The sequence below is a fragment of the Oncorhynchus clarkii genome, chromosome 10 (assembly GCF_045791955.1).
Source record: "Oncorhynchus clarkii lewisi isolate Uvic-CL-2024 chromosome 10, UVic_Ocla_1.0, whole genome shotgun sequence".
Lineage (NCBI taxonomy): Eukaryota > Metazoa > Chordata > Actinopteri > Salmoniformes > Salmonidae > Oncorhynchus > Oncorhynchus clarkii.
Genome location: NC_092156.1, coordinates 39296805 through 39322386, shown reverse-complemented (window position 1 = coordinate 39322386; position 25582 = coordinate 39296805). Strand labels below are relative to the sequence as shown.

The 25582-nt window shown below is 42.8% G+C and overlaps 1 protein-coding gene across 2 annotated transcripts in view; it reads right to left on the bottom strand.

Annotated features, from left to right (window-relative positions):
- The window catches only part of LOC139418456 (unconventional myosin-XVIIIa-like), a 109209-nt gene that overhangs the window by 81902 nt on the left and 1725 nt on the right, over nt 1-25582 (bottom strand). For both annotated transcript variants that reach the window (XM_071167909.1, XM_071167912.1), the window contains exon 2: nt 18197-19338. In XM_071167909.1, the coding sequence (XP_071024010.1) occupies nt 18197-19213 (1017 nt within the window). In that variant the 5' untranslated portion in view covers nt 19214-19338. The remainder of the gene's footprint in view (nt 1-18196; nt 19339-25582) is intronic.

Genomic DNA, 25582 nt, shown 5'->3' with positions numbered 1-25582 from the left:
TGAATCCAACATATCAATTTGAAAACAAACTGGAATTAAAGCCAGACTAAGCCAGATGAAGCCGATGCTAAACTACAGGACTGTTTTGCAATCACAGACTGGAACATGTTCCGGGATTCTTCCGATGGCATTGAGGAGTACACCACGTCAGTCACTGGCTTGATCAATAAGTGCGTTGAGGACGTCATCCCCAGTGACTGTACGTACATACAGTGCCTTGCGAAAGTATTGAACTTTGCGACCTTTTGCCACATTTCAGGCTTCAAACATAAAGATATAAAACTGTATTTTTTTGTGAAGAATCAACAACAAGTGGGACACAATCATGAAGTAGAACGACATTTATTGGATATTTCAAACTTTTTTAACAAATCAAAAACTGAAAAATTGGGCGTGCAAAATTATTCAGCCCCTTTACTTTCAGTGCAGCAAACTCTCTCCAGAAGTTCAGTGAGGATCTCTGAATGATCCAATGTTGACCTAAATGACTAATGATGATAAATACAATCCACCTGTGTGTAATCAAGTCTCCGTATAAATGCACCTGCACTGTGATAGTCTCAGAGGTCCGTTAAAAGCGCAGAGAGCATCATGAAGAACAAGGAACACACCAGGCAGGTCCGAGATACTGTTGTGAAGAAGTTTAAAGCCGGCTTTGGATACAAAAAGATTTCCCAAGCTTTAAACATCCCAAGGAGCACTGTGCAAGCGATAATATTGAAATGGAAGGAGTATCAGACCACTGCAAATCTACCAAGACCTGGCCGTCCCTCTAAACTTTCAGCTCATACAAGGAGAAGAGATGCAGCCAAGAGGCCCATGATCACTCTGGATGAACTGCAGAGATCTACAGCTGAGGTGGGAGACTCTGTCCATAGGACAACAATCAGTCGTATATTGCACAAATCTGGCCTTTATGGAAGAGTGGCAAGAAGAAAGCCATTTCTTAAAGATATCCATAAAAAGTGTCGTTTAAAGTTTGCCACAAGCCACCTGGGAGACACACCAAACATGTGGAAGAAGGTTCTCTGGTCAGATTAAACCAAAATTGAACTTTTTGGCAACAATGCAAAACGTTATGTTTGGCGTAAAAGCAACACAGCACATCACCCTGAACACACCATCCCCACTGTCAAACATGGTGGTGGCAGCATCATGGTTTGGGCCTGCTTTTCTTCAGCAGGGACAGGGAAGATGGTTAAAATTGATGGGAAGATGGAGGACCATTCTGGAAGAAAACCTGATGGAGTCTGCAAAAGACCTGAGACTGGGACGGAGATTTGTCTTCCAACAAGACAATGATACAAAACATAAAGCAAAATCTACAATGGAATGGTTCAAAAATAAACATATCCAGGTGTTAGAATGGCCAAGTCAAAGTCCAGACCTGAATCCAATCGAGAATCTGTGGAAAGAACTGAAAACTGCTGTTCACAAATGCTCTCCATCCAACCTCACTGAGCTCGAGCTGTTTTGCAAGGAGGAATGGGAAAAAATGTCAGTCTCTCGATGTGCAAAACTGAGAGACATACCCCAAGCGACTTACAGCTGTAATCGCAGCAAAAGGTGGCGCTACAAAGTATTAACTTAAGGGGGCTGAATCATTTTGCACGCCCAATTTTTCAGTTTTTGACTTGTTAAAAAAGTTTGAAATATCCAATAAATGTCGTTCCACTTCATGATTGTGTCCCACTTGTTGTTGATTCTTCACAAAAAAATACAGTTTTATATCTTTATGTTTGAAGCCTGAAATGTGGAAAAAGGTCGCAAAGTTCAAGGGGGCCGAATACTTTCGCAAGGCACTGTACCCCAACCAGAAGCCATGGATTTCAGGCAACATTCGCACTGAGCTAAAGGGTAGAGCTGCCGCTTTCAAGGTGCGGGACACTAACCCGGAGTCTTACAAGAAATCCTGCTGTGCTCTGCGACAAACCATCAAACAGGCAAAGTGTCAATACAGGGCTAAGATTGAATCCTACTACACCGGCTCCGATGCTCGTCTTATGCGGCAGGGCTTGCAAACTATTACAGACTACAAAGGGAAGCACAGCTGCCCAGTGACACGAGCCTACCAGATGAGCTAAATCACTTATTTTCTCGCTTCGAGGCAAGCAACACTGAGGCATGCATGAGAGCATCAGCTGTACCGGACGACAGCGTGATCACGCTCTCTGTAGCCGATGTGAGTAAGACCTTTAAACAGGTCAACATACACAAGGCTGCAGGGCCAGATGGATTACCAGGATGTGTGCTCCGGGCATGTGGACCAGCTAGCAGGTGTCTTCACTGACATTTTCAACATGTCCCTGATTGAGTCTGTAAAACCAACATGTTTCAAGCAGTCCACCATAGTCCCTGTGCCTAAGAACACAAAGGAAAACTGCCTAAATGACTACAGACCCGTAGCACTTACGTCCATAGCCATGAAGTGCTTTGAAAGGTTGGTAATGGCTCACATCAACACCCTTATCCCAGAAATTCTAGACCCACTCCAATTTGCATACCGCCCAAACAGATCCACAGATGATGCAATCTCTATTGCACGCCACACTGCCTTTTCCCACCTGGACAAAAGGAACGCTTATGTGAGAATGCTATTCACAGCACCATAGTACCCTCAAAGCTCATCACTAAGCTAAGGATCCTGGGATTAAACACCTCCCTCTGCAACTGGATCCTGGACTTCCTGACAGGGCGCCCCCAGGTGGTGAGGGTAGGGAGCAACACATCTGCCACGCTGATCCTCAACACTGGAGCTCCCCAGAGGTGCGTGCTCAGTCCCCTCCTGTACTCCCTGTTCACCCACGACTGAATGACCAGGCACGACTCCAACATTAAGTTTACCGAAGACACAACAGTGGTAGGCCTGATCACCGACAACAACAAGACAGCCTATAGGGAGGAAGTCAGAGACCTGGCCGGGTTGTGCCAGAATAACATCCTATCCCTCAACGTAACCAAGACTAAAGGAGATGATTGTGGACTACAGGAAAAGGAGGACCGAGCACGCCCCCATTCTCATCGACGGGGCTGTAGTGGAGCAGCTTGAGAGCTTCAACATCCTTGGTGTCCACATCATCAACAAACTAGAATGGTCCAAACACACCAAGACAGTTGTGAAGATGGCACGACAAAGTCTATTCCCCCTCAGGAAACTAAAAAGATTTGGCATGGGTCCTGATATCCTCAAAAGGTTCTACAGCTGCAACATCGAGAGCATCACTGCCTGGTACGGCAATTGCTCGGCCTCTGACCGCAAGGCACTACAGAGGGTAGTGCGTACGGCCCAGTACATCACTGGGGATAAGCTGCCTGCCATCTAGGACCTCTACACCAGGCAGTGTCAGAGGAAGGCCCTAAAAATTGTCAAAGACCCCAGCCACCCCAGTCATAGACTGTTCTCTCTACTACCGCATGGCAAGCGGTACCGGAGTGCCAAGTCTAGGACAAAAATGCTTCAACAGTTTTTACCCCCAAGCCATAAGACTCCTGAACAGATAATCAAATGGCTACCCGGACTATTTGCATTGTGTGCCGCCCCCAATCCCTCTTTTTACACTGCTGCTACGCTCTGTTTATCATATATGCATAGTCATTTTAACTACACATTAAATGTACATACTACCTCAATTGGGCCAACCAACCAGTGCTCCCGCACATTGGCTAACCAGGCTATCTGCATTGTGTCCCACCACCCCCAATCTCAAATTAAAGTTTAATTGCTGATTGAGGTAGTATGTACATATGGTTAAAGTGACTATGCATATATGATGAACAGAGAGTAGCAGTAGCATAAAAGATGTATGCATATATGCATAGTCACTTTAACCATATGTACATACTACCTCAATCAGCCTGACTAACTGGTGTCTGTATGTAGCCTTGCCACTTTTATAGCCTTGCTACTGTATATAGCCTGTCTTTTTACTGTTGTTTTATTTCTTTACTTACCGGTTGTTCACCTAATACCTTTTTGCACTATTGGTTAGAGCCTGTAAGTAAGCATCTCACTGTAAGGTATACCTACACCTGTTCTATTCGGCACACATGACAATTAAACTTTAATTTGAGACTAAGTCAGTGACACAAAAGATACATCTCCTTCAAATGTTGATATTGGCTGCGTTGTCAACCAAACACAATATTACTTTTGTAATATAGTAAATAGCCTTAACTTTAGGCTATCTTACAAACAAATGTAACAGCTTTTATTGAACTTTAAAATTAGTAACACATCCATGGTCACATTGAGGTCAACTGTAACTATAAATGTCAACTTATGTACTCATAGAAAGCGTGCCTGTTCAAGATAGCATGCAAATGTCGCAGATCTGTAGATATATTCACAATTGCTATAATAATCAGTGCAGAATCTCAAACGACATTGATCACTTGCACCATGTACTTTACATGTAATCTCAACTACAATCCAGGTCATTTGGTTGTGCACAGTGATAACACATTATGTTGTTATATAAATAAACTAAATATCTGACATTGTATTCCCATTTGAACTTTGATGTGCTTTTAAAATGGTTGAAAGCGCAGTTATAACACATTTAGGTGACAACTAAACCAAAAATCAGACATTGTTTTTCCATTGAAATTTGGTTGTGCTTTTTGCATTGTGATAACACATCGGAAATTCACCAAATTTCTGTCTGTCTTTTTGAGTGGGTGAATAAATGTTGAAATTTCATTGATCGATGTCTGAACCAAATGTTACCCACATTTCCACTTTGAAAGGATGTGGTGTGCCCAGTGAGTACTAGATAGTGTTCTGGATCTAATTTCCTCTTCAAACAAATCCTATCCATTGTATCCATACCAATAGATACATTTTTAAAGTGGCAATTATAGCCTGATCATCCTTGCACAAATGGAAGTTGCCAGCCCATATTCAACAAAACAGAGTTCTACTTCCACAGCACTGACTTGATCTAGATCTTATTATAACATCCTATTAATAGAGCTGCTGGTTGGTTCTAGGTCACACTCTCATGCTATCATTTCTTACTGTTTCAAATGGCCTGTCTCTGACGATCATGGTCATGACCAGTGGTATCTGGGACATAGTGCCAGGGACGGGGGTCCCTCAGCTGGTTATAACCAACACACTCCATAGACCAATTAGACCCCGGCATCAATAGGCTCCTAAAGTTCTCTGGTTGCGATGTTGTGTGGTGGGATGGGCAGTTTGAACACTCAGAACAAACAGACTGCACCATGTTGAGTATACACACCTGTTTCATGGTGCATTCCACACAACTGTTCCTGACAGTCTTGTTCCTGTGACAAAGGGAGTTCCACACTCCAGGAGTCATACACTTTTACACTTGATCCCTATGGGTTGAAATCGCAAAGAGCCCATGTGATGCAGAGTTACAGATCCTGAAGGAGGAGCTCTGATATGATGTGTTAGTTCAGACCAAAGTCTTCTATGGAGGAGATAAGAGGTTTAGAATGGAGAAACATGGTTTGTATGGTCAAAGTAGAGCTATCTATCCCCTCTTGGAGTTGACTGGAATTGGTGAAACCTGAAAGGCAGCCAGTAGAACTCAATCAAGTTAACAACTCCATTGTCAGGTTAAAACAGATCTAAAACAGGAACCATTTGGAGCCATTTTCACAAGTATATGGTGACTTTTCAAAAGTCTTAGTATAAAACTCAACCGGCAACACTTGTAAAAGTTTTACATCGATTCCCACTGCAGTCACATACCAAAATGTGTGGACTGATGTCACTTTGGATGAAAGGGTCTGCTACATAAATTGCAAAATGTTTATGTTTTTGTGTAGTTACCTTTTCAATTTAACTGCACAGGCACATTTAATTGGGAAGGTTTTTGGGAAAGCCTTTCCATCTTCCAGAATACCGTTTAGGCCTATTGTTAGCTTCGCAACATTTTTTACTGTTCCTTCATTGTTTGAAACCTGGACCTTTTACATCACATTATGAGGCATGTTTTACCTTGCTTCAAAGTAGCCTACACCCAAAATCCCACCATTAAAACATGGAGGCAATCATCATATGCACTCTCCTGTTCTATTGGTTTTCAAAATCAACTTTCTTTCATTGTCTAGCAACCAAAGGCATTATCTTAGTCAAATTAACATATTATGATAGTTGTGGCATCCTTAGATCTCCCCTATTTTCCTCTCTGTCCATGAAACTGCTTGCATGTGCAGTGCACATTTCAGAACAGTGTTTTAGCGCAAATTGCATTTTGGAACATTTGCGAGCAATGGGACCTGCCGCGCAGAAATCTCAGCCCACATAGAAGCACGGGATTAAACTTCATTCAACTTTCTAGAGCAGTGGTCACCAACCGGTCGATTGGTAAAATGGTCCAAACACACCAAGACAGTCGTGAAGATAGACAAAGTCTATTCCCCCTCAGGAAACTAAAAAGATTTGGCATGGGTCCTGATATCCTCAAAAGGTTCTACAGCTGCAACATCGAGAGCATCACTGCCTGGTACGGCAAGTGCTCGGCCTCTGACCGCAAGGCACCACAGAGGGTATTGTGTACGTCCCAGTACATCACTGGGGCCAAGCTTCCTGCCATCCAGGACCTCCATACCAGGGGGTGTCAGAGGAAGGCCCTAAAAAATTGCCAAAGTCTCCACATGGCAAATGGTACCAGACCTCCAAGTCTAGATCCAAAAGTCCTGATCAGGTCAGGTTACACAAGACCACAACCCTACAGATTATCTCTCAACCCCAACAGAGGAGGAGGAGAAATCTAGGGGTCTGAAGATGTGTGGGTTTTACGAAACATACGAAAACATTGTAACGTGAAGAGTTTTCCTGGTATATGTTTGATGTTTATACATTGTACGTTGTGTGGAAAATGTCCAAATCAAAGGGAATGTTTTGGTAAAGATTAAATGTTAAGTTAGTTGTCTAAAATTGGATTTGAATAAAATCTAGACCTTGCCTCATTAACTTGGTACGCCCAGAGAATTGCCCTAAAGGCGGTTACGCCCACTTCTGACCCAAGGGTATAAAACCTGTGAGTATAGAATTTACAGACAAGACTGCGTGACCCATGCTGCAGCCAAGGTCTAAAGAGTCAAAGTTCTAATCAATAGCCAATAATGTGTATCTTTTATCATCATTTTAGCTTTTTAGTAAATAAATATTCAACTAAGATTGGTGTGGTACGAACTCATTGGCGAGACCCGGGTCCGTGCAGATTCACGGGCTATACGATGTTCAGAACGAGATTGGTAGAGGTAACTGGTTAATTAGCGGCTGTTGTGAAATCGATATTCTGATATTCTTTGAGCTAATTTGGGAAATAGAAACTCAATAAAAACTAGTTTTCCCATGGTGCCCCAGGTTAATGAGTTAATAATTGTTTGACTCAGTTAATCACGCAATTAGAAACTTTAACCATTCGATGAACAACAGTCGTCACATTAACTAATACAACGTCACGACATAACCATGCAAGAGATTTTGTTGAAGACAGAAAGCATCGGAGTAGGATTCTATTGCATTGACACACACTACTCAGTCCATACTCTAAATAGACCGGTGCGGCATAAACAAATCAGAGCTGTAGTAGGCCTATATGCAAATAGACCATTGCCATATATGGACCTGTGCCATTTACTTTGAACTGGACTGTGTTTACAGCATGAGCCCCTTACTTTTTTCCATTTTTACTAACGACATGCTACTGGCTTTGAGTAAATCCAATGTGTCTATGTATGCGGATGACTCAACACTATACACATCAGCTACTACAGTAACTGAAATGACTGCACCACTTAAAGGACTGCAGTTCGTTTCAGAATGGGTGGCAAAGAATAAGTTGGTCCATTTTATTTGTTACAAATCATTCAATACACCATGAACTTCAACTAAATCTTGTAATGAATAATGTGGAAACTGGGAAAATTGAGGTGACTAAACTGCTTGGAGTAAGCCTGGATTGTAAACTACCATGGTCAAAACATGTCGATACGACAGTAGCCAAGATGGGGAGAAGTTTGTCCATAATAAAGCGCTGCTCTGCCTTCTTGAAAACACTCAAAAAGGCAGGTCCTACAGGCCCTAGTTTTGTCGCACCTGGTCATGTGGTCAGGTGCCACAAAGAGGGACTTAGGAAATTTGCAATTGGCGCAGAACAGGATAGCACAGCTGGCCCTTAAATGTACATGGAGAGCTAACAATGATATGCATGTCAATCTCTCCTGGCTCAAAGCGGAGGAGAGATTGACTTCATCACCACTTGTTTTTATATCACCTCTTATATAAACAAGTGGTGATGAAGTCACCAAACTTATGGACAAACTTCTCCCCATCTTGGAACATGTCGTATCGACATGTTTTGACCATGGTAGTTTTACAATCCAGGCTTACTCCAAGCAGTTTAGTCACCTCCACTTGCCCAGTTTCCACATTATTCATTACAAATGAATGCACCGAGCAGTCTGTTTACACTACTACACTAGCACACAACTCAGACACCCATGCATACCCACAAGGCATGCCACCAGAGGTCTCTTCACAATCCATTCCAGTCCAAAACAGACTGTGGGAAGCGCACAGTTCTAAATAGGGCCATGACTACATGGAATTCTATTCCACCTCAGGTAACTGATGCAAGCAGTAGAATCAGATTTATTTTAAAACAGCAGCTAATGGGGATTCCTAATAAAATACAAATGAGTGTGTGTACTGAGAGCTGCTGAGAGCTGCAACATGTGCACATTTTGTTCATATCCTTTGCTAGTTAGTGAGTTATTAGCCCAGTTATAGATCATTTGTAGTCAGCAGTAGGGGAGTGATAGCTTCCTACAATAGAACAAAAACGTATACATTGAGACATCTTTGAAAACCAAGTCAGGTAAGGAGCATTTTTTTGTCTTAAAAGGGGCCCTGTATTTTGAGACAGGAATGAATAAGCTAAGTAGCCAATAGGCAGAGGGTAGCAGACTGTCTGGTTCTCATAATACTGGTATGTGACTAATAATGCATTTTATTTTGTAAAGTGGTTTCTTGCATCAAACACCACAACATTTTCAGTCACCTCCTTGTTTGAAGGACACGTGGATAAACAGGTTAATGTCAAGCCCTGTTGGCCTCATGGAATGTAGGCCTACATTGAACACCACACATTGGCTGCTACTTTAGGCTGAATGTTAGAAAAGCTAATTCCAAGTGAAAATGTTATGGGATTAATTTTCTCCATTGTTTTTTAATGGTAGGCAACCGGTAGGCTTTCTCCTTGACTAAACTAGGCTCGTAAAATACAATTTTATTCATATTTCCAGATCACATTCCAGTTTGTTATTAAACCAAATGAAACTTCACATGTTCATGAAGGGATTTCTGCAACAATAAATAAATAAATAAATACTGTGAAGTAGGTACCAGCGTCAAACGCCCACCTCCCTGAAACTAGTTTCATTTCTCCTACATATCCTCTTTGATATTGTGGGAGAAATGTCTGCGATTTCAATCTGCCGTTTATTCCATCCCACTCTTTTTTTGTGGAGAGGAAATGTCAAGTATTTCCTGAAGCTGGTGTGTGCGGTTGTCAAGGAGAGGTACCTTGAATTCTCTTGATTTTCTGCCATTATTCTGAGTAATTTCTTCTTTACAGTTTTTTAAATAGCTTTTGTTAAATTTTCACAAGTACACTATATAATAAACTCAGCCAAAAAAAATCCTCTCACTGTCAACTGCGTTTATTTTCAGCAAACTTAACGTGTGTTAATATTTGTATGAACATAAGTTTCAACAGCTGGGACAAACTGAACATGTTCCACAGACATGTGACTAACAAATGGAATAATGTGTCCCTGAACAAATGGGGGTCAAAATCAAAAGTAACCGTCAGTATCTGGTGTGGCCACCAGATGCATTAAGTACTGCAGTGCATCTCCTCCTCATGGACCGCACCAGGATTTGCCAGTTCTTGCTGTGAGATGTTACCCCACTCTTCCACCAAGGCATCGGACATTTCTGGAGGGAATGGCCCTAGCCCTCACCCTCCGATCCAACAGGTCCCAGACGTGCTCAATGGGATTGCGATCCTGGCTCTTCGCTGGCCATGGCAGGACACAATCACGCAGAGAACGAGCAGTATGGCTGGTGGCATTGTCATGTTGGAGGGTCATGTCAGGATGAGCCTGCAGGAAGGGTACCACATGAGGGAGGAGGATGTCTTTCCTGTAACGCACAGTGTTGAGATTGCCTGCAATGACAACAAGCTCAGTCCGATGATACTGTGACACACCGCTCCAGGCCATGACGGAACCTCCACCTCAATCCCGCTCCAGAGTACAGGCCTCGGTGTAAACTCATTCCTTCGACGATTAACGCAAATCCGACCATCACCCGTGGTGAGACAAAACCGCAACTCGTCAATGAAGAGCACTTTTTGCCAGTCCTGTCTGGTCCAGCGACAGTGGGTTTGTTCCCATAGGCGACGTTGTTGCCCTCAGTCCAGCCTCTCTCAGCCTATTGTGGACAGTCTGAGCACTGATGGAGGGATTGTGCGTTCCTGGTATAACTCGGGCAGTTGTTGCCAACCTGTACCTGTCCCGCAGGTGTGATGTTCGAATGTACTGAACCTGTGCAGGTGTTACACATGGTCTGCCACTGCGAGGACGATCAACTGTCTGTCCTGTAACGCTATCTTAGGCATCTCACAGTACAGAAAATGCAATTTATTGCCCTGGCCACATCTGCAGTCCTCATGCCTCCTTGCAGCATGCCTAGGCACGTTCACGCAGATGAGCAGGGACCCTGGGCAACTTTTTTTTGGTGTATTTCAGAGTCAGTAGAATGGCCTCTTTAGTGTCCTAACTTTTCATAACTGTGACCTTAATTGTCTACCGTCTAAGCTGTTAGTGTCTTAACGACCGTTCCACAAGTGCATGTTCATTAATTGTTTATGGTTCATTGAACAAGCATGGGAAACAGTGTTTAAACCTTTTACAGTGAAGATCTGTTTAGTTATTTGGATTTTTACGAATTATCTTTGAACGACAGGGTCCTGAAAAAAAGAACGTTAATTTCTTTTGCTGAGTTTATACACAAAAGCGGTTATTTCAGCAACACCTGTTGCTGAGTTGTATGAAATCGAGCACGCAGCCATGCAATCTCCATAGACAAATATTGGGTGTAGAATGCCCTATCTGAAGAGCTCAGAGACTTTCAACTTGGCACTGTCATAGGATGCCCTATAACAGGGGCTGAGTCACTGTCTTACTGGTGCTCTTCCATGCCGTCCCTGGGAGGGGTTCAGGATGGTAAGTTGGTTGAAGGTTGAAGATATCCCTCTAGTGGTGTGGGGGCTGTGCTTTGGCAAAGTGGGTGGGGTTATATCCTGCCTGTTTGGCCCTGTCCGAGGGTATCGTTGGATGGGGCCACAGTGTCTCCTGACCACTCCTGTCTCAGCCTCCAGTATTTATGCTGCAGTAGTTGATGTGTCAGGGGGCTATGGCCAGTCTGTTATATCTGAAGTATTTCTCCTGTCTTATTCGGGGTCCTGTGTGAATTTAAGTATGCTCCCTCTCTCTTTCTTTCTTTCTCTCTCTCTCTCTCTCGGAGGACCTGAGCCCTAGGACCATGCCTCAGGCCTACCTGGCCTGATGACTCCTTGCTGTCCCCAGTCCACCTGGTCATGCTGCTGCGCCAGTTTCAACTGTTCTGCCTGCGGCTCTGGAATCCTGACCTGTTCACCGGACGTGCTACCTGTCTCAGACCTGCTGTTTTCAACTCTCTAGAGACAGCAGGAGCGGTAGAGATACTCTGAATGATCGGCTATGAAAAGCCAACTGACATTTACTCCTGAGGTGCTGACTTGTTGCACCCTCTACAACCACTATGATTATTATTATTTGACCCTGCTGGTCATCTATGAACATCTTGGCCATGTTCTGTTATAATCTCCACCCGGCACAGCCAGAAGAGGACTGGCCACCCCTCATAGCCTGGTTCCTCTCTAGATTTCTTCCTAGGTTTTGGCCTTTCTAGGGAGTTTTTCCTAGCCACCGTGCTTCTACACCTGCATTGCTTGCTGTTTGGGGTTTTAGGCTGGGTTTCTGTACAGCACTTTGAGATATCAGCTTTGAGATATCAAATATACATTTGATTCTGATTTGATGCCACCTTTCCAACAAGTCAGTTAGTCGAATCTGCAAGTGCTGTTATTGTGAAGTGGAAACGTCTAGGAGCAACAACGAATCAGCCGCGAAGTGGTAGGCCATAAAAGCTTACAGAATGGGACCACCGAGTGCTGAAGCGTGTAAAATTGGTCTGTACTCTGTTGCAACACTCACTACCGAGTGCCTCTGGAAGCAACGTCAGCACAAGAACTGTTCGTCCGGAGCTTCATGAAATGGGTTTCCATGCACAATGCCAAGCGTCGGCTGGAGTGGTGTAAAGCTCACCGCCATTGGACTTTGGAGCAGTGGAAACGTATTCTCTAGACTGACGCTTCACCATCTGGCAGTCCGACAGACGAATCTGGGTTTGGGAGATGCCAGGAGAATGCTACCTGCTCAAATGCATAGTGCCAACTGTAAAGTTTGGTGGAGAAGGAATAATGGTCTGGGGCTGTTTTTCATAGTTCAGGCTAGACCTCTTAGTTCCAGTGAATGGAAATCTTCATGCTACAGCATACAATGACATTCTAGAAGATTCTGTGCTTGACTGGCCTGAACGAAGCCCTGACCTCAACCCCATCAAACACCTTTGGGATGAATTGGAATGCCGACTGCGAGCCAGGCCTAATCGCCCAACATCAGCACCCAACCTCACTAATGCTCGTGGCTGAAGAGAAGCAAGTCCCCACAGCAATGTTCCAACATCTAGTGGCAATCCTTCCCGGAAGAGTGGAGGCTATTATAGCAGCAAAAGGAGGACTAACTTCATATTGATGCCTAGGATTCTGGAATGAGATGTTCGATAAACGGGTGTCCACTTTCCTTTGGTCATGTAGTGTATGTGGTACATTTTCACCACAAAACTCAAAACGGATCATCCAAAAGGCCGTTTCAAAACCCTAACCTCATTTTCAATTGACTAAGTACAACACAAAAATCGTCACTTTTTTACCAAACTTAAATCAGTGTTCCATCTACAAATACATGTTTCTCAATGCAATATATGTATAAAGTCATAATGCAGTGCTCACAATCTTTTCGATAAGATTCTCTTTTCTTTTGTTAACATACATCTGACTGCCTCCTGAGTGGCACTGCTGTGTAAGGCACTGCATCATAGTGTTGCAGCGTCACTACAGCCTGGGGTTCAATCCTGTATCACAACAGGCCGTGACCGGGGAGTCCAATAGGGCGGCGCACAATTGGCCCAGCGTCGTCCGGGTTAGGGGAGGGTTTGGCCGGGTCATCGTGCTCTAGCAACTCCTTGTGGCAGGCCGGGCGCCTACAGGCTGACTGCAGTCATCAGTTGAACGGTGTTTCCTCCGACACATTGGTGCAACATTTAAAAAGAATGTAGCCTTCCCTGGTCAGTATTGATAATATTTGCTGCCATAGATTTTTATAGACACGGCTATGGACAACTGCTAAAGTGATGCTACAGCGTTAAACAACATTGCTGCCCAGAAATTAGCTGGAGATAAACAAAGGAGACGCATTCACAAAAATAAATGTGAAATCTTAAAGAGATGGGCAGGGCTAAGGCTTAAGAGGGTGTGAACAATGCTGAATGGGCATACACAAAGAAGAGCTCTCTAGCTAGTGTGAAATTCTCTTCAAAATCTTTCAGCTGCTTTTTCTCAAAAGTTGGGTTACAAGTTGATCAACTTTTAAAGTAGCATAACTTCGCCCAACTACAGTATATGACATATCAGACTCTGAGTCTGTACTTTTTTTTAAATGCTTTTAAAAAGTTTGGGAAGAAAAGCCCAGATAGACTGTTGGTAGTTCGGTGAGCTTTGTCATGAAACAACTGTAGTTACATTCACACTCAGTAAAAAAAATATATTTGTTTTAATGTTTACATATAACAATAGAAAAAGGGTCCAAGAATAAAAACAAATATGATGCTAAGTATATTACAATGTTCACAGTGCCTTTATGTGTAAGCCTCTAAGCATCTGGTTGCCAGGTGTGTGGATCCTGCCTGTCAAGCCTGCGTACTGGTGGTGGCTATGGGAGAGTAACAAGAAACACAACACCTTCACACTGCTTGTTTATGTGCAGTCCAGAGGCACAAAGTACATTCCCACCCAACCCCATCCATTTACCTAGCGGTGGTGACCTGGTCACACTGGCAATATGGACACATGTATGAACACATACATTTGAGGAATTGTGAAATCAAAATGGGCAGTGCCGTATTCTGTGCAGTTCCATTTTAAAAATGTAGACTCTAGGTAGACAGCAGTACAGAGCAACGTCCACATTCCTGGGCAATGCAGGAAGAAAGCCAACATTCCACACACCTTGCCAAAAGAGAAGGAAATGGACTTTGATACTATAAATATTCTCAAAATGACATATAGTGGTACAGCAACCAGAGAAAAGATCCTTTCTTTAGCACTCAGCTAGAGATCCATCTACCCAATCCATTCTAAACTCTCTGATTAACACAACGTGATTATAAATTCCCCCTCCAGCTCCTTTAACCATCTGCAGAAAGTCACACATTCCCAGCACAACTCAATACCAACCCACAGCTTGCTGTACAGGACCAAGAGGACAATGGCCACAATATAAGGGTATGAAAAGAGGATATGATCAAGTACAGCACATTATGTAAATCAGAAGACCAGTCCAGACCAGTCTGATGCTGCTCTGCTAAGTCTACTAAATCTGACAACAATACCCCAGTCAGTGGTTTATCTGGAGCCAGAGTCAGTGGGGCATCTGTCTGTAGAGGGCATGGGCCTGCTGGGTGGTTGGTACTAAGCTTCTAAGCTAACATACCCACTGCCCTGACCCAGCAGGGGGTGAGAAAGATAGGGCACACATCTGGGTAGAACCTCAGAATTGCCTTAGTAGTGAACCAGGATACAGACTAATACATACTCTGTCCAGGGAGTGGCAAAGGCTCGGACTGGACACCCTTCTCACATTTAGTCAGTAGATTTGAGTGATTTTTCCCAGGCTTTTATTCAGACTCTTGCTGAAGCCCTGTGTGCAGCAGGCATTGTGCACCAGAATAACAAACCCTCTGGTGACTGACATGGATATGTACCACCAGTCTAATAAAAAATAAAAAGAAGCTGTGATCTTCACTTCCTCTTCACACGAGGAAGCAAAAAAACTCCCATTCAATTTCAGTTCCATTTTAGACCATGTATTATGAGTCAGCAGGATCCTTGAATTAGTGATGATGTCCCTGTATCTTTACACAACAAATGGACCTGATTAGGACCTAATCACCAGTAATAAAAAGTGGATAGTAAAATGTTGGGGAATCTTGTCATATACAGTAACTGCTGGAGAGGAGGAAAAGAGTAGGAATGACAGGAGTCCTACTCTGGTAGCCTACCAGAGAGACAGTAGAAAGACCTGCTACACGGGAACATGGGACAAGTGTGTGGGGTTTAAAAGGTTATATATATGAACAGAGCATAGAGTATTGACCAAAAGTCCATCAAATCCTTATAAAAACCATGACAATATGCTTCTCTTGTAACTACTGCAGTGCAACTTGAACCCAAAATTAATGTCATGAGATTGTAGACAACTGCAAACCGGGCCTTCACTTGTTATTGCAACAACATATGGCCATGGGGCTGTTGTAATCTTTGTGCCATTGTCCTTCAACCCCCCCCCCCCCCCCCCCCCCCAGCTCGCCTTTGTTTGGAGTCAAAGGGGGAGGTGGGTATGGGATTACATACACCAAACACACACAGGACAGCGCCGTCAAGCCTTTCCACTGAAGACAGCTCCTCAGTTTTATTTCACCTTTATTTAACCAGGTAGGCCAGTTGAGAACAAGTTCTCATTTACAACTGACCTGGCCAAGATAAAGCAAAGCAGTGCGACACAAACACAGAGTTACACATGGGATAAACAAACGTACAGTCAATAACACAATAGAAACATCTGTATACAGTGTGTGCAAATGAAGTAAGGAGGTAATGCAATAAATAGGCCATAGTGGCCAAGTAATGACAATTTAGCAATTAACACTGGAGTGATAGATGTACAGATGAGGATGTGCAAGCAGAAATAGTGGTGTGCAAAAGAGCAGAAGAACAAAAACGGGATGAGGTAGGTAGTTGGTTGGATGGACTATTTACAGATGGGCTGTGTACAGCTGCAGCGATCAGTAAGTTGCCTGACAGCTGATGCTTAAAGTTAGTGAGGGAGATATAAGTCTCCAACTTCAGTGATTTTTGCAATGCGTTCCAGTCATTGGCAGCAGAGAACTGGAAGGAAAGGCGGCCAAAGGAGGTGTTGGCTTTTGGGATGACCAGTAAAATATACCTGCTGGAGCGCGTGCTACAGGTGGGTGTTGCTATGGTGAGCAGTGAGCTGAGATAAGGCAGAGCTTTACCTAGCAGAGAGTTATAGATGACCTGGAGGCAGTGGGTTTGGGGACGAATATGCAGCGAGGGCCAACCAACGAGCGCATACAGGTCGCAGTGGTGGGTAGTATATGGGGCTTTGGTATAAAAATTTAAAAAACAGATGGCACTGTGATAGACACCCGGCATACAGAGAGAAATGTGTCACCCTCTCTGTGAGGTGACTGTGGAACAATGTAGTGACTTCGGAAATGATTCACACCACTTTACTTTTTCCACATTTTGTTGTGTTACAGCCAGAATTAAAAATGTATCACATTAACACTGTGTCACTGATCTACAGACAATACCTCATAATGTCAAAGTGGAATTTTGCTTGTAGATGTTTTATTTTATTTATAAAAAATGTAAAGCTGAAATGTCTTGAGTCAATAAGTATTCAACCCCTTTGTTATGGCATGCCTAAATAAGTTGAGGAGTAAAAATGTGCTTAACAAATCGCATAATTCAACCACAAAAAACAGGGAGGTTTTTCAATGCCTTGCAAAGAAGGGCACCGATTAGTAGATGTGTGAACAGACGCTGAATATCCCTTTGAGCATGGCGAAATTATTCATTACACTTTGGATGGTGTATCAAAACACCCAGTTACTACAAAGATACAGCTGTCCTTCATAACTCAGTTGCTGGAGAGGAAGGAAACTGCACAGAGATTAAAACAGTTACAGAGTTTAATGGTATTGATATGAGAAAACTGAGGATGGATCAACAACATTGTAGTTACTACACAATACTAACCTAAATGACAGAGTCAATAGAAGGAAGCCTGTACAGAATAAAAATATTTAAAAACATGCATCCTGCTTGCAATAAGGCACTTAAGTAATACTGCAAATATTGTACAATCCAGATGTGCAAAGCTCTTAGAGACTTACCCAAAAAGACTGCAATCGCCACCAAAGGTGCTTCTACAAAGTAGGACTCAGGGGTGTGAATACTTATGTAAATGACACGTGAATTTAATTTAAATACATTTGCAAAATTTCTAAAAGCATGTTTTCACTTTGTCATTATGGGGTAGTGTGTGTAAAAGATGAGAACAAAAACCTATTGAATCGATTTTGAATTCAGGTAGTAGACAAACAAAAATGTGGAATAAATCAAGGGGATTAATCATTTCTGAAGGCACTGCAGTACTGTGCTTACTGGTTTCCTAACTGAGAGGCAGGCATCCCTGCTGACGAATGCCAAACATGAGAAACCCCACTCAGTATGGGGCTGTACAGCCATGCTTCACATTCCCAGGTGAGACAAGTGTGAAAGGTAAACACTACTTCTCTTAATGACAACTATATACTTAAACAGTATTTAGTCATCAACTGGATATACAGGTCCAGAAAGAGTCAACTCTTCCTGACACACACAGTTCAGTTCAATGGAAGGGTAGTGATAGAGTTTGATAGATTGCTGAAAAATTGTGTTTAGAAACTTATGATAAAAGCAGCACAGAGCATGTGCAGTGCAGTTTTCAACCTGTAAGAAAATAAGATACCCACACTTCCTCATTAGGAACTGGCCTTTTCCAACAGGCCCTTCACAAATTCTCTCAGGTACAGACTCACAGTCATCAGCATTCAGCAGAGTCCACTGATATGTGGAATCTATTACTGGCAGCACCTTGGTTGAAAAGGTTAAAAAGGCAAGATAAATTAAGTACTTACATCGTAGGCCTCCCTGCGCAGCCCCTCACTGCTCCTCAGCCAGCAGCGGCTCAGCTCACTCAGCTCCACGATGGGCTGAACCTTTAACCTCACAGAGTCCCCAGACTGACGGATCTTCTCCACGATCTCGTCCCGGCTCTTATTCTCCACGTTGTGCCCATTGATCTCCACTAACCTGTCTCCAGGCACCAGACCCAGCGCCAGGTCCTTGGTCCCGGCTCCAGGCTCAGCAAAGTGGACCACCCTCCGGTAGACCCCACCGTCAGACCTCCGGTCCAACATGGTGGTGCGGCGCAAGGAGAAACCAAAGTCTCCTGTGTTGCGGCGCTGCAGCTCCAGTTCCCTGGGCTCAGGCATAGGTGGAGCCATGACGCCAGGCAGTCGCAGATCTGCAGGGAAGGTCTTCTCCACCACTTCTGGGATGTGAACCCTCTTCCCAGCCCTGCTGCGGACCTGGGGATGCTGCTGTGAACCCTGTCTGTGGTAGGTGTCAAACACCTTGTCCTCTAACTGGGGAGATGGTTGAGTTGAGCTTGGTGTGGAAGCCTCAGAGGCACTCTCCTCTTTGCTTCTCTGGGAGAAGGAGAAGGGCTTCATGATCTGGTCCACCTGGGAGTTCTGCTTGGCCAGACCACCGAACTTGGCCGCCCGCTCCTTCACAGAGATGCGATGGGGGTCCTGTCCCCCCTCCCCCTTGATGTCATCACTGGAGCTGGCTGCACTCACCTGGCCCAGGTCCAGGACCATGCTGCCACGGTTACTGAAGCGATCAGCATCTAGATCAGTAAGGCTGAGCTCTGTGTTGCTAGCCACCTTGATAGGGATGGGGCTGGAGATCTCCAGCTTGACCTTGGAGTCCCTCTTAGAGCCTCCTCGGTGGAGGTTGAAGAAGCCCCGCCTCTGGCTCATCTCGTCCAGGCTCGTCAGCTCTGCTTGGGACATCCTCTCCTTTTTGTCCTTCCTGTCTTTTTTCTCCTTCTTCCTCTCATCCTTGTCTTTCTTAATTAGATGGAACATATTTGGCTCCAGATAGCAACCCCCTCAAGGTTGGTTTGTGTCAGTTTACACCAGGGGAGGTTCCATACACAAGTGAAGTATCAGTTCACGCTTTTGACCCAGGTCATGGAAACATCTGGGTGACACTTTGAAATGTAATCAACAGAGGATAGAAGAGACAGAGACAGAGAAGAGACAATCAAGTAAGTTTTTGGCCATGCCATTATAATCCAACAATCATCCAATACAATGGCAATGAGATATCCTTACAGATCATGCCCATGGCTAGAGACGATGACTCATCACAGAGAGTGTTTGTTACCCGGGAATGTCTAGGCTCATTTAAAGTAGCTGTCCAGATTTCTATGAAATATGACCTATAATTACAATACGAGTGAAATAGTTATTTCCAATGTCTTTATTAAGTATGTTAACGGCCTAGTGCAGGCAAAACCATGATTGTGTTGTGTTTTATATAGAGTATATCCACACTGAGGTTGGAATGATACAGTGAACATGTGAAAATTATGATCATGCCCTTTTAGTGTAAGAGCTGTTTGAAATGACTACATTCAATTTCTGCCAGTTTTTGTGGGAAGCAAGTTGTCTACCAGGTGACATCATGTAATCTAAATTGTAATCTAAGTAATCCCCATAAGTAATCTTTTAGCATAACAGGGCCATAAACAATAACTAGTACTGCTGCATACACCAAAGTAAACATCTTTCTTGTAAAAATGTGTTAAATTGCTGAGGTGTAGTCACTTTTGAGGACATAAGCTACACAGTACAAATATGATACAGATATTTTATATGTATTGCCTATTGAACAAAACTGTATGAATAAGGATTGAAGTGACTTAAGATTTCTAAATATAATAAAATTATAAAATGGCCAAGTGTAAGATTCCACCTTCCTTATAAATGTAAAATGCATATTTGCATATTTTCTAAAGATCTCTCTTGATCAAAATGTCTGCCCCAACTGTTTTGAACGTCACACCGAGCTCTGGCTTGGCTTCCTGAACTTGTTAAAAAACCATTTCTGTTTGTCATAGAGAGACAATATTAAGGAGATAAAAGGAGAGTTCCTTTTATCTCATATTAATATTGTCTATGACAAACAGAAATTGTTTTTGGTTTAAAATCAATTATTTTAGATGACTTTGATCAAGTTGGCTATAAAATGGACCTGCTAGTGATGAAACCTGCTGCGCTACCATGTAAGGATTGCAGACAGTCAATTGCAGACAGACAGCTTTGTCAGTCTCTGGGAAGTAGGGTTGTAGCATTCCACCTAACTAGACATACCCAAAAATAACAGCTATTCATGTGTAATTACATGGTTCTGACATGAAAAAACTTGGAAAGACATCTGGGAGATGAGGAAATGATCAGAAGATAGGAGTTACATAGTTCAGAATACACAAGATCAAGTATACATTAAAAAAAAAAAAATATATATATATATATATATATATATATATCAAAGATATCAAACAAACTTGGTTACACAATTGTCCTTTATTAAAGAAGGTGCAAAAATAGAAATAAGCTGAACTATTTACAAAATAGCATTTGTTTTACATCACAGGTGTAAATTATTAGATTTCACTTTCACCATTCTTGTGCATGTTCTGCCAGGAAACAAAAAGCAAACTGGCATTTCGAACAGAAGATCTGGCATTTCCCCATTTTTCCCTCCTGTGTTTTGTTCAATGCTTGCAGTTCTTCCTTTTGGCATGTGTGTTGGATAGTGGCGCTCACCTTGAGTGGGGAGTCTTGTGATGGTTGTGAGGTTGCTTTGGGCCTCCAATTCAGCCATTTCCAACACCAGCTGCTCTCAGAAGGCCAACCAGGAGACGGGTTTGACCTTTTGCTTTGGCCATCTGCTTGTAGAGAATGAAAACATTTACTGTAGCAATGACTGTAGCAATGTCCACAAAGTGGTCACAAAGTGACCACTTCCTGGTCTTGTGGAGGACCTGGTAGTAGCCTATCAGAGCATCAGATAGGTCGACACCCCCCATGATGGCATTGGAGTCCTTCACAGAAATAGGGACATTCTTCCTCACCCATGCCCCATTGGCATTTTCCCCCCTCCTTGAGACATGGTTGTTATTGAATACCTTATGCTGTGTGGTGAGCATGGTTACTCTTCTAGTGTCCTTCCATTTCACAAAACGCAGCTTGTTAGTCCTGATCCGACATAGGGTCCCCCTCTCCACTGTCTTTGTCATGTCGTTTACCTTGGTCTTGGGGGAAAAGATTCTGTTCGGATGAATGGTGCCACAGGCTCTTATTTTCTTGTTCAGGAGGTCTATGAAAAGTATGGAACTAGTATACAAATGATCCACAAAGAGCTTGTACCCACTGCCAAGTAAGGGGAAGTCCATCAGCTGCATGACAGAGTCATAACTAAGGCCCTTAGTTATGTGGGTGTTATCGCCTTGCCTTCATAAATGAAAAAGTTCCATGTGTAGTCGGAGGCTGAATCGGCTGGTTGACTTATTTGTCATATATTGCTTCAATGAGGCAACCATGCGCTCATCTATAGATAGATTTTGAGCAGGCTGGAAGTAAGTTTTGCATGCCTCCACCATGCCATGATAAAGGGGCTTGACTCTTGCAAGACGATTGCAGCCCCCTTCTTCTGGACATTCCCTGATCCTTTTGTGGGTCACTCATGTGAAGAGTACGGTTGATGGTCAAGAATCGTTTTTCACTCATGATGGAGGTGGGGAACGTGAACCGATAGAGTGGGGACTCTAGTTGTCAACTAGTCTTGATACATTTACCAGTCCCATGTAAATCACCAAGGAAATGTAGTTGATCATGTCACCCATGGTGACAGGTTTCCAGGACATCTTCCTTCCCCCTGCAGCTTCATGTCCCCATACTTGTTATTACTAATTAGCATCCCCGGTACAGAGGTGGTAAAGTAGAGCTGAAACATCTGTAAGGGGGTGTATGTTTCATCACTAAACTTTATCTGTACAGTGACTCACGAAGAAGGTCTGAAGAACACACACAATGCAAAGAGTAACACGTTGGAGACAAATGCAGAGGTGAGAACCACAAATAAACAATAGCCATGAGAGTTTAGTGGCCTCTCCAAAGTTACCAGGATGAAACATAGAACATCAAACTAATATGAAACATAGACAATAACTACTTTGGAATTATATAACATTGAAATGACTTGTTACATAGGCTAATGTAAACTAAATCCAAAGCACAAAAAGTAGACAACTTATAAAAAATGAAATACATATAGTAAATTAGCTATACAAAGTCATGAAAATAATTTGCTTACAGATCTAAAAGTGGATCCTTCTCGAAAGCAATCTTCGTCGGCCAAGTCCAAATCCTCATTGTTGTCCAAATCGCTCCCCTGATCTGAGTCCGACTCCAGTATTTTATTCAAAGCTTCTATGTCTGTTTACTTATTCATAGCTGCCTTCTTTTTAGCTTCCTGTTCAATATTCTTAGTTTTTACCTTTTTATTCCCCCGTGAGAAGCCATCTTTTATGCTAAAGCGATGAAATTAAAGCGATGAAATCTGTTTACAATGTAATGTAGTGTGCTCGGTGCGTCTCATCTCTGAGCCAGGTAGCAATAGTTTGCATTACGCATAAAGGTTCTAAGCCTTGCTTTGTTCCACCCAGGTCAACTGTATATCCCTGGAAAGCTTTTCTCATTGGCTACAAGACTGTCAAGGTGCCATAGTAGCCAATCCCCTGTGTAATGGATGCCTACAGACGTGCAAAGAGTAATTCGGTGGACGCTCGATGTTGCCATTAAGTCATACATCATCAGATAACATTGGCAATATGCTAGATTTGTTTCTACCAACCTAATGATTACCCCCATGTAGCTTTAGCTCAAACACAGACCAAATTGAAGCTTACCTTGTAAGATGTTTACTGTTTGGTGAAAACTTTGTGTAAAATAAACATTTTGACCCTCGGGGCTGGTGATCAATAACAGTAGGTCACAGACAGACAAATAAGATATCCTCATGATCTGTGGAGTCCCGGCTTTCAGTGTGTATGACTGTGTTTATTTTGTTTATGCTCACAACACTAACCGGAATGTAGGTCTCAGCCCACTTTAAATGAGGTCATCGGCTCGGCCTCCCCTTATAAATTAGTATGTCCATACATGGTAGTAAGTCACAAAGATTTGAAGGTACAGATCAATAGCCAAGATACTTAGCTTTCCGCAGACACACTGCTTTTGCAGATAGGGGCTACCGTTCTCATACTAGACTATATTGAATAGGGTCCCCAAATATGGGGACTTTACATTTAAGAGGTTAATGGACAGTCGGAAGAGAGAATGTAATTGTAGGAGAGACACCCATCTTCAAGTGGTGTCAGAGTTCACATCATACTTCAGAAAAAATTATACCCACAGACAGACAATGAGCAGAGAGGAAGAGGCTAAGCGAAAAAACAACCAAAAGGTTCATGGCTAGAATAAATCCAGCTTTTGTGAATTTATCATCAGATTTCACTTTAATTAACCAAGCAGGTTAGAATAATTAGGTCAATGTTAGGAAAAAGGCCAAAACGCTAAAACACAAACAATAAAATGAACTTTTGATGTTATTTTGATACAAGCTGGATCCCTTCTAGTCATGAGAGGCCCAACTATAGCAGGTGGCATTGCTAGGTTTCTTCCGGTACCCAAGTGAGGAGTTTTTGTATGGAGGTCAAAGAGAGTCAAATTTGGTCAACAAAAAAATCTAAAATGTCTTATTTGCTACGTGAGGTTTATTTGATTGAATAGAAGTTTCATACGGCTAAGGTTGTTACGAGTGTACTGATGTAAGTAGCACACATGACATCCCGGCAACTTTGTGAAAAAACACTTCATATATGAGTTGTCTCGAGAGGGCTATGCATATTCATGACATGAGGCTAGTAGTATAGCATCTCCCTCTCCATTGAATACAGAGAGTTGACATTAACAGCCCTCATTTAATTTAAAATGTTAAAATAATGAGATGTATCCACCAATCCAAATAGAGTAATAGGCAGGAACTTGACAGCCCACAGTGCCTCTATGATGACAACAACTCCCATTGTTAGGGATGAGAGACAAGTATCTTGTTAGTATATCCATAATTGTTGCAATGAGCCCGATGTTTCACCGGATGTATAAATCTGAAGCATCCGGATGGCATTTCCACACAGCACCAATTATGGTGATGAGAGGAAGCCCAGTGGCCGGCAGTGGGAGAATATGGAGCAAGATGGATTTTGGTCGACGTTCTGCTCATTTTCTCATCATTAAACATTTGATCTCAATACAGTTCTGTTCCCAAAACGACTATCTGTTACGAACAGAGTGGACTACGTTTTTTTATATACTTCACCCTTTCCCAAAGTTTAAAAAAGGGTGCTGTTTAGAAGTGCAAGGGCTAATTGAGTTATTGCACATGCGCACTTCACAGACTAGGTGTTCCCTAATGGAAATAGATGCTTGAACACGCTAATAGGCTCTCGTTAGCTCGTGCTTGGCTCTGCTCCTTGATTGTTCTGCCTGATATGATTAATTTGCTCCCATTGGAAACAACAGGTTGTGGTCTATCTTGGGTTAGTTGTAAAAATCTTTGGATATACATCTGTGTCCGTGGGAACCATAACTACCGCTCAATGCAAGCAATTATGATCTACGGTGTCCACAGATCCATTTATAAGCAAAAATGTCAGTCGGAACCGGTACCAGAACCACGCAGGTCCCCTAAACAAGGGACTTAATATTTAACTGGTTTAATAGGCCAATAACAAAAGAGAGTTCCAAACCTCTTTTCCAATAACAGCTAATTTTTGCAGTTACTTCCAATTTAAAGATACAGTATATTATGCTGGAATATAGAAAGTACTCTCATGAACATGCAAGTAAAATTTTAAAAGACCCAATGCAGCGGCTTTAATATTAATATCAATTCATTTCCCAGTAACAATTTAGTGCCTAACTAATTTATTTCCATTAAAATTGGCAAAAAAAAAATTGCAAAAAACTCTTTCTCAAGTGAACATTTTGCTAGGACTGTCTGGGAGTGGTCTGCGTGGGGAGGAGAAAACTGAAAACATGCTTTTATTGGCAGAGGGGGCTGGAACTCTTTCTTTTTGGTCTGCTAACCAATTTACTGCATGGTGATGTCACCATGGAAAGCCGAAACTTCATGCAAACCCGCAGTTTAGAAGGTCCTGTGTAGATTCTATTTTCAGGAAATAACACTAATCAATGTTTTTCCATCGGCTGTTGTACAACATGATACAAAACAGAATTTTGACTGCACTTGGCCTTTAAACTGTCAGGGCCTGTGAGTGGGTCAGCTTTACACAGCAATGCATTTCAATGTGTCAATTAACTCAG